The 8,528-nt window shown below is 33.1% G+C and overlaps 2 protein-coding genes across 3 annotated transcripts; one reads left to right on the top strand and one right to left on the bottom strand.

The window, feature by feature from the left end:
* Window positions 1-715: 715 nt before the first annotated feature.
* On the top strand, window positions 716-4,137 carry LOC105645124 (NAD(P)-binding Rossmann-fold superfamily protein). Its single transcript, XM_012230642.4, has 10 exons — window positions 716-875; window positions 999-1,060; window positions 1,521-1,640; window positions 1,753-1,852; window positions 2,291-2,371; window positions 2,633-2,682; window positions 2,771-2,921; window positions 3,004-3,060; window positions 3,601-3,722; window positions 3,820-4,137. Exons 1-10 carry the CDS (start codon window positions 861-863, stop codon window positions 4,028-4,030), a joined length of 969 nt encoding a protein of 322 aa, XP_012086032.1. The 5' UTR covers window positions 716-860; the 3' UTR covers window positions 4,031-4,137.
* Window positions 4,138-4,349: 212 nt separating this feature from the next.
* Window positions 4,350-7,896, bottom strand: CK1 (choline kinase 1). Of its 2 annotated transcripts, none has more exons than XM_012230643.4 (8): window positions 7,749-7,896; window positions 6,884-7,278; window positions 5,980-6,101; window positions 5,690-5,885; window positions 5,145-5,262; window positions 5,000-5,047; window positions 4,804-4,904; window positions 4,350-4,703 (listed from the first exon to the last, which is right to left on the bottom strand). In XM_012230643.4, the coding sequence occupies exons 1-8, from the start codon at window positions 7,858-7,860 to the stop codon at window positions 4,569-4,571; spliced, it is 1,227 nt and encodes a 408-aa protein (XP_012086033.1). In that variant the 5' UTR covers window positions 7,861-7,896; the 3' UTR covers window positions 4,350-4,568. The 2 variants fall into 2 exon arrangements, with proteins under 2 accessions (XP_012086033.1, XP_037492941.1); XM_037637013.2 differs by lacking the exon at window positions 7,749-7,896 and adding an exon at window positions 7,482-7,687.
* Between the last annotated feature and the right edge of the window lie 632 nt (window positions 7,897-8,528).

Here is an 8,528-nt window from a genome sequence, read left to right as displayed (position 1 = left end):
AGATTTGTGAAAAGGTGAAAAAGTGAGGGATTTGGAGGTGAAAAATGGAACATGTAACTCAAAGGACCCATCCGATCCGCTTCGCTCCCCTTTTCTCCTCCATCAGGATCCAGACCCTCAATCAATTACCATCAGCTTCAAGCTCCTCTATCTCGAGTCTCGACCACCGCCGGCTATTGCTTTTGTTTCGCGGAGCATACCTTTGAAAAAATAGAATAGTTTAAGAAGTGGGATTTAAGAGATATGTCGTTGAAATAATATCTTTGAAAAAATAATGGTTGGAGAAAGGCAGTTTGATACAACGACTTTAATTGGTTGAGAGATGTAGGGAGATACAACGACTTCAATAGTTTTTTAAAATTTATTTTTAATAATTTTTTAAATATATTTATTTATTTATTTATTTGAGTTTGTGAACGGAAGTGAGATTTTAGAGAAATAAATATGAACAAGGATAATGTTTAAATTTTCGTCTCATGGCAAGGATATTTTTATCATATTATAAAAGTATTTTAATCTTTTAATAAATATTTAAATATAAAAATTAATAAAATTAGACGGAAAGATCATTTAATGTTTGGGCACTAAACCTCAAATATTAAATAGTTTGATGTATAAAAATAAAAGATAAGTTAATTAATTTTATAAATCCCCGCGCCAAATAATTATTTTCCCAATTTTCCTAGTGGAGGATGGAGCTGTCCTTTTCTCCAATCTTGGAAACTTGTGGCAGCATTATCCACTACGTGGATCTGTTTAAAAACACTTCCACAATTTTTCCCTTGGCCGCTGCACACTTCCTTCAAGTGTGAAATCACTTTGCACTTTCAAATTCCCATCAGTTTAATTATAGCATTTCAATGTTCCTTCTCAAGGTAATCCCTTCCAAACAAATCTCTTTTCTTCTTTTCTTTATTTTTATTTTTCAAGAATTTCTTTTTATATGCTTTTGGTTTTCCAGTAACTGAATAGTTTCTGTATTATCTTTCACTTCACAGACATGGAGATCAACAGCTTTTGGTGTTTATGGGTACCTAAATTTTACCAAATCTGGTTTCTTGTAAGTCCATTTTCCTTTTTTATTTCTTAGGTTCTTGTTAGTTATAGGTGTCAACTGGTAGAGGCAAGACAGAGTGTTTCTGGGTGTTTTTTTTTTTTTTGGTTGCTTAATTGTATTTCTTTTACTGGTGATATGATTGGGTTTTTTAGATCTATGAATAAATTAAGGAAAATGTTTAACTGGGTTTAGAATGTCAATTTAAGATGAGTGTAATTTGTAGTTAAATTTGTTTGGATATCCAAAGCAGTGTAATTTAGGACGAGAAAAAAAAAAAAGGAGGATTTTCTCAACTGCTATACTTATTATTATCGCCTATTATATTGTTAAATTAAGAACATTTTCCCTATGTGCATGCCTGTGCTCATATATAATTTTTTCGGGGAATTGTTGTTGATATTTGAACTCATGGAAATGGTTCTCTATCCATTCCTCAATGATTGATAACTTAAATTATCTGTAGGGAGCATTCCAAAAATTTCAAACCAGAAGATATGCAGACTAGAATAGAAGGGAAGAATTGCATGGTAACTGGAGCAAATTCTGGCATTGGTTATGCAACTGCTGAGGCCCTTGCTTCACGGTGTTTGAATGCTTTACCTATTGTTTAATTTTTTGAATTTACATTTTGAATGGTTTTCATGTATATAGTGTACGTTATATGGTTTTTTAATATATTTTCCCATTTTATTCAGCGGAGCAACTGTATATATGATATGTCGTAACAAGGAGCGTGGGGAAGCTGCTCTTTCTAACATTCGGAGTGAAACTGGCAACCAAAATGTTCACTTGGAGGTATTTTTCACCCTTTTGTGCATATATGCACTTCAGATGTAGAAGGTAGCATTATGTGAATCATGCATTGACTCAAGAAGTTTGTTTGGAGTGAGGTAATCTGAAGTTAAAAATTTTATGGTTGAAACCTCTTTAATCTTAGTTTACATGAAATGCATTCGTTTGCTTCTTTATGAAAATAAGTAAAGTTGAATATGATCTCTAAACATATAAGATTAGGGATGTGGAAGGAACATCTCATTCTGGATCATCATGAATGATTGCTTGAGGTCATTCTTAATGAATCTCTTGAAACTTCATAGTATGCCTTTCAATAGATTTAGAGGGAAAAGTATTGAGCTTTTCATGGTTGTTAACTTGTTGGATGAGTACTGAGTAACAATAATCTCTGTGCATGTTGTTTTGATGTTAAAATGTCTCATTACATCTAGTTTGCAGGTTTGTGACCTTTCATCTGTTAGTGAGATCAAGTCTTTTGCGACCAGATTTGCTTCAAAGGAAGTCCCAGTTCATGTTTTGGTAAAGTTCTGTATTGATAAAACTTCAACAAAATAGAATAACCTCTATATTTGCTGACCAGCAAAATCATATGATGTCTAGAACAAGCAGATGCACATGATTATGGGACTGAAAGTTTCTTAAAAAAGTATGCAGTCGTCATTTCGATATTTTGGCATGTAGTTAACCAGAAACCGTCCTAGTAAATTTAATGTGCAGTAATTTGGGCTGGTATATTTGCCAAGTTAAAAGCCTAATGTCGATATATTTTTCTGTCTTTAGGTTAACAATGCTGGTTTGCTTGAGAATAAACGAATTACTACATCAGAAGGGTGCATTTTTCTTGATAATCTATATTTTTGAAGTTGCAATACATTTCTAGCAGAATGTTAATTCCTGATTTCTGTGTTTTGTCTCCAGATTTGAATTGAATTTCGCTGTAAATGTGTTAGGCACATATACCATGACAGAATTAATGCTGCCTTTGTTGCAAAAAGCTGCACCTGATGCTCGAGTTATTACAGTTTCTTCTGGCGGAATGTACACTGCTCCCTTGACCACTGATCTACAGGTAGTTTCAACTGTGAAGTTGTGAATCTCTACATATTCCCAGTTGGATAACCATTGAACTCCAACTAATTGTCTTATTGCAGTTTAGCAATGAGAACTTCAATGGAGTGGAACAGTACGCTCGAAACAAGCGAGTTCAGGTTTGTAAAATCAATATTTCATCCAATCTATGAATTGTTTAAATGAATTTGTGGTTATATCTTTTAATACATTGTAAATGCTATCTCAGTAGCTTGTGTCACAGCTGTGGTTATTGGAGCATTGAAACAAAATAAAGAAAAGCTCTATTTTTCAATATGTTTTCCAAGATAAGACCTTTTACTATTGGACAAGGAGCAGAAAAACTTGTAACGAACTAGCCCATGTGACCATGTCTTTTGTAAATCCAATTTCCTGGAACTGATGTACGTTGCATTTTCTTTGTGTGCGTATAAACCTGTGTTGGTTACTTCCGAAAATTCAGTTAAAGTCTATCTGAAAATACATTTAGAATCTTCTGTTTTGAATGGAATATTTTGTTTCTCATATCTATTAAAGATTAAAACCTTGTTTTTCAGTTCTTCATCTCTTTGTTGAGTGAAGTCACCAAGCTTTGTAGAGATTAAATCAAATTTTCGACATATTTGTCCATTTGTTTCGAACTTGTAGATTTATTTATTCTTTAATATGATCCTTGTTAGGTGGCATTGACTGAAAAGTGGGCTGAAATATACAAGGACAAAGGCATCTCATTCTACTCAATGCACCCAGGTTGGGCTGAGACACCAGGAGTAGCTAAGAGCTTACCTAGTTTCAATAAATCGTAAGTATCAGTTCTATCAAATATCATTAAACAAGATAAACTTTTCACTCATCTGAGCAATATGTTTTTTCTTCTCCTGTGTATAAATGCATTCTAGGTTATCAGGAAAGCTAAGAACGAGTGAGGAAGGTGCAGACACGGTGATTTGGCTAGCTTTACAGCCCAAGGAGAAGCTAGTATCAGGTGCATTTTATTTTGATAGAACTGAAGCCCCTAAACACCTGATGTTTGCAGCTACCAGGAGCTCCCATGGTTTAGTAGATTCGATTATTAGCAATCTCCGTTCCATGTGTGCACTTTCTTCTTGATTTGAACTACTTACATATCACTCTTTGATACTTATAGGAAAAGATCGCAAATTATTATTATATACTTTACTCCTACCAAAAAATAAAAGCAGGACTTTAGTGGCTCATTCTTTTCTATTGCTAAATTCATTTTCTTTTCCGTAGCTTTTTACTTTTGTTAACTATCACTTGCAAATAGTTATATCTCTAAGACCTTACCTGATATAAATGAATACTATAAAATTTTGTAGAATTCATTTAGAATTTCGTATTTTCATCCTTTGACATGAAAGAAAACAAAATAATAAAAAAGAAAAATGTTGGATATCACCCGGATGAATTAACATAACTAAATCATTTTTATCATTTATAAATGAATACCGTACCTAAATTTATTTATACCAAACAAGCAAGTAAATTGGAATCAGAAATCCACAACCTAACATATTACATTCTATTCCCAATGATTTCTTTCAAGAACTGAGGTGGCAGTAACAATATGGGTGACTAAATTTGTATTCTACATGAAATTCAGTAAAGAAAAGAGATATCAAATCCCTCATGTAGCATCAACTACATAACCATTAGCTTGAACATCAAAGGATCCCAATAATTCATGCTTTCTCAACCAATACTGCTCAAACCTCTCCCTTGCATACTCCAAGTAGTCAAAATCTAGTGTGTTTACATAACCCTGAAAATATAGAAAATTTAATAGATCAGAAATCTCTTTTTACTTGCACACGTGTGAGCCTGTGGATGATAATGATGAAACAGAAATGCACAATGCTTACTGAAATTATTCCCCATAAGCCCCAAAGGAGATGGTTTGCTAGAGTATACTTCTCTGCATCATTGACTAGCTGTTCCACTTCATCTTCACTAGGTTTCTCACCTGTAAATCAACATTTTCCCATTTAATAAAAATTTTAAGAACCACACCTTAAGCTTTATTAAAAATCTGCAGAACTTAGACTTGAAAAAACAAACCTGCTGAACTTAGATATGCACGAACAAATCTGCAGCGCTCCTCTAATCCTTTTGTCAACAAAATTATGAAAAGAAAAAAAATTTTGAGTATAAATTCTGATCTCATTCCTAAGATATTTATACCCACTTGATATGAATATGTTACCTGGATATCTGCTATAGTCCAGAATATGTGGTGTATCAGAATGATAATCAGCTACCATTTCACAGAAGTGGTTTGCAATGTCATATGCAACAGGATTGTAACTTGAATACTCATAGTCCTATGAATATAAACAAATGGTAAGAGCAAAAAAATTGCACACTGGGAGAAGAGAATAAAATAAGGCACTTTCATGAGAAAGTAAATACCAATTAACAGGATATAATATATCATAAAAAATGAATGATCTGTTCAAAGTAAAAGATTAATAAGAAAATTCAGGGTAAAAGAAGATTCGAGCAAACAAAAAATGGCTTGTTAAATTGATGAAGTATTCTCTAAAAATGAAAAGTGGAATATTTAAGAAAAAGTTGGGACCTTTGGCTTCTCATGTTTTTTTATTTTTCTTTTATATGATTAGTTTCAACTGCAATTATTTAGCAGCAGAATGCACTGTCACCAACTATATCATATTCTAAAAGGAACTGAAACTTGTATGTGCTTGCAACTGGAATAAAATATTAAAGGGGTGATTCTTAAATACTTACAATTATGGTGATTGATCTTGTCTCTTCATCCATCATTATGTTACCATATTGCAGGTCATTGTGACAAAATCTTATTTCCTGATATTCTTGTGACAGTTGCTTCTCTAGCATATTGATTTCATCTTCTAGACTATCCAAATGAAATTGCTTTGCATCTTTCGCAGAACACAAACATTTTGCCTCAGCCAGCCAATCCCTAGAAGTAAAAATTGCAAAAGATAAAGTATTATAGTAAAAGGTATTAGATATTATCAATCCAAAAACAGAGTTTTCATATTAGAAACCAATACCTCATTCTGCTCCATAGTAGTACTTTCTTTGGACCAGGCATATCAAGATCGTGGAATTCTCTCATCTTTTCTGCCACTAGAGCAGATATTTCAGGATCACGGAGGTCAGCAGCTGATAGTGTCTGGACATCCGACAAAGGAAATGGGAAACACTCGTTTTATGAATTATTGTAATAATGGAGAAAAGATAACATGCAACTATTTTACAGTATCAGCATAATAGCTACGTTTCAGCTTATAAAAAAACAATTGATGGATTGTAATAACAAAGGGAAAAAGCAAGCATGTGTATGACCAGGTAAGATTACATGGTTATTAACTCTTTTGGGATATCCTTATCTAAATAGCAGAGACAGACATGGGTAACGAGAGGGTGAAAAAGGAATGAACAGACAAGGAGAGGAATTTAGGCACAGTTTAGACACTGCTAGTCAAATAAACAGCTTAACTGAAAATTTTGACCATATTTAGGCTAAAAATTAGTCTATATACGATTTGCTATTTTCCATAACTAGCTCGTTCCATTTTCAGCCTAATCCTCATTTGACCAATCAGTCACCATCTGTAAAATCAACTGTGTTTGCTTTTCTTATTTTCAAGCCCAGAAGAAAAAATATCCCCAAAATCGTTGCTTTTTGTAAAATCTATGTCCCTAGAGCAGCACTCATAAGAGCCAAAATTTTGCAACTAGTGACCTGGTTGCAATTTTCACTTTTTGAGGAGAAATGTCAAATTCCGTATAATTATAATCAGAAAGAGTTCCATAAATATGGTAACCATTATCTGTTAACTGATAGGTGACAAGCAAAATTCACAAGCACAAAGAAACACAAAAAGTCATATGCTCAATAGATGCAAAATTACATTTCTTTACTTAACAAAAAAGAAAGCCAAATTTACATACCCTAGCATGAATGAACTCTTCAACTCTGCCATCTGCAAACCGGCCAAGAAGCCTAGGCCCTTGTCCATTCTTTGACATACATTCAAAAGTCCTAATCTCATCATCTCTCCTGAAAAACATTTCAACACCTTCACCATAAATCCGAATCAACAATTTTCGAATAATATCACCATTCTTTGTAGGCCAATTTATTTGGAAAACCTCATTAGTCATAGCTCCTTTTAATGGTATAACCTGCAAAGAATTCATATCATCCACCACATCTCCCCATTCAGAGGCCACTGATTGAAGAACTTTCTTTAGTTCTTCTGGGAAATTCCTTTCAATTAACCCCTTTGTTTTTATTGTCATTTTTGTATCTCCAGGTAAAAGAGACTTCTCTGACCAAGATTTTACTGCACATATGAAATTTAGAAATCGTATCAAAACTCCAGTATAATCAAACCAAAATAATAAGATTATAATCTAGTCTAAAGAACAAAGAATCCAAACAATACTCATAGTTATACCTACAAATAGAAAAGGGGATAATCAAGAATCAAGAATCAAGAAACCAAAAAAAAAAAAAAAAAAAAAAAAACAAACAAACGATACATACCAATAATAGAGAAGTAGAAGAACACACACCCAAGAAAGTCCAAGAACTGAACCAAGAAAGAAGAAACTCAAGAACAGCAGGGAAAGATACAAGAATTGCAAGAAAGTAGCGGAAATGAAATCCAAATATTTCTGAACCAAAAGAACCTATTTATAGAGTAAATAAAACAAAACCCAATAATTAAAATATTGATTTACAACGATATATATGTAATTATTACGTGAAAAAATATATTCTCACGCTTTAATCGCAGAATTAGTGAATTACCTCTGCTAGTGCTTGATAATAGACGTCCCACGCATACTCTCGTTGGTTTGCGTGTTCGATATCGTGAGACCGTTACGTACAGAGGTCTGCAGCAGTAAAACAAACGAATCATCTTTTGACACGCGTAAAGAGATGGATCGATTTTCTTAGACCGAGAGTTTTTCTTCTACGAAGAAGCAGAGTGGATTGGAGACAGGAGTCTGGTCCCCGATTTCCAGGGCTATAAAAGTAAAATCAGTTTTTAATGCGCATCAGAGGTCAAGGTAGTCGACACGTGGACGTATCGGTTTTGTCGACCTTTTCGTGACGGCTGGCTTGGGTGTGAAAACGACAGAGCGTTTCAATTTTCTTTATTAGTTTTTTTTAAATCGGCCAAAAAAAGATGGTTAGAGTGTCAGAAGGCGTGTTATTAATTTATCATATTATGGTCCGCATTGACGGCCAGAGGTACACAACAATTTCAGTAACAATGACAATGATATATATTATAATATATAAAGAAAAGAAAAGAAAACGGCAAAAGAAAATTTATTTGGATTTTGTGTAATTGATCATTTTGGATGGCAAATTGTCATATTTTTTTTTTATTGTTTTTCAAGAAAAAAAAAAGAAGACAATAAGTAGCTTTTTCAAACTTGAGATTGAAAAGGCTAAAATAAAATAAAACCTAAAATAAAATTAAAACCTAAAATAAAATTAATTAAGTAGTGAGACTTTGTAACCCTGAAATTTTATTAGAAAGTCTAAGATTTATTAAATATATAGTACAACTTGGGACCA

Source organism: Jatropha curcas, chromosome 9 (assembly GCF_041381405.1).
Source record: "Jatropha curcas cultivar XTBG-Jc1 chromosome 9, XTBG_Jcur_1.0, whole genome shotgun sequence".
NCBI lineage: Eukaryota > Viridiplantae > Streptophyta > Magnoliopsida > Malpighiales > Euphorbiaceae > Jatropha > Jatropha curcas.
This window is presented reverse-complemented; position numbering and strand designations above follow the sequence as displayed.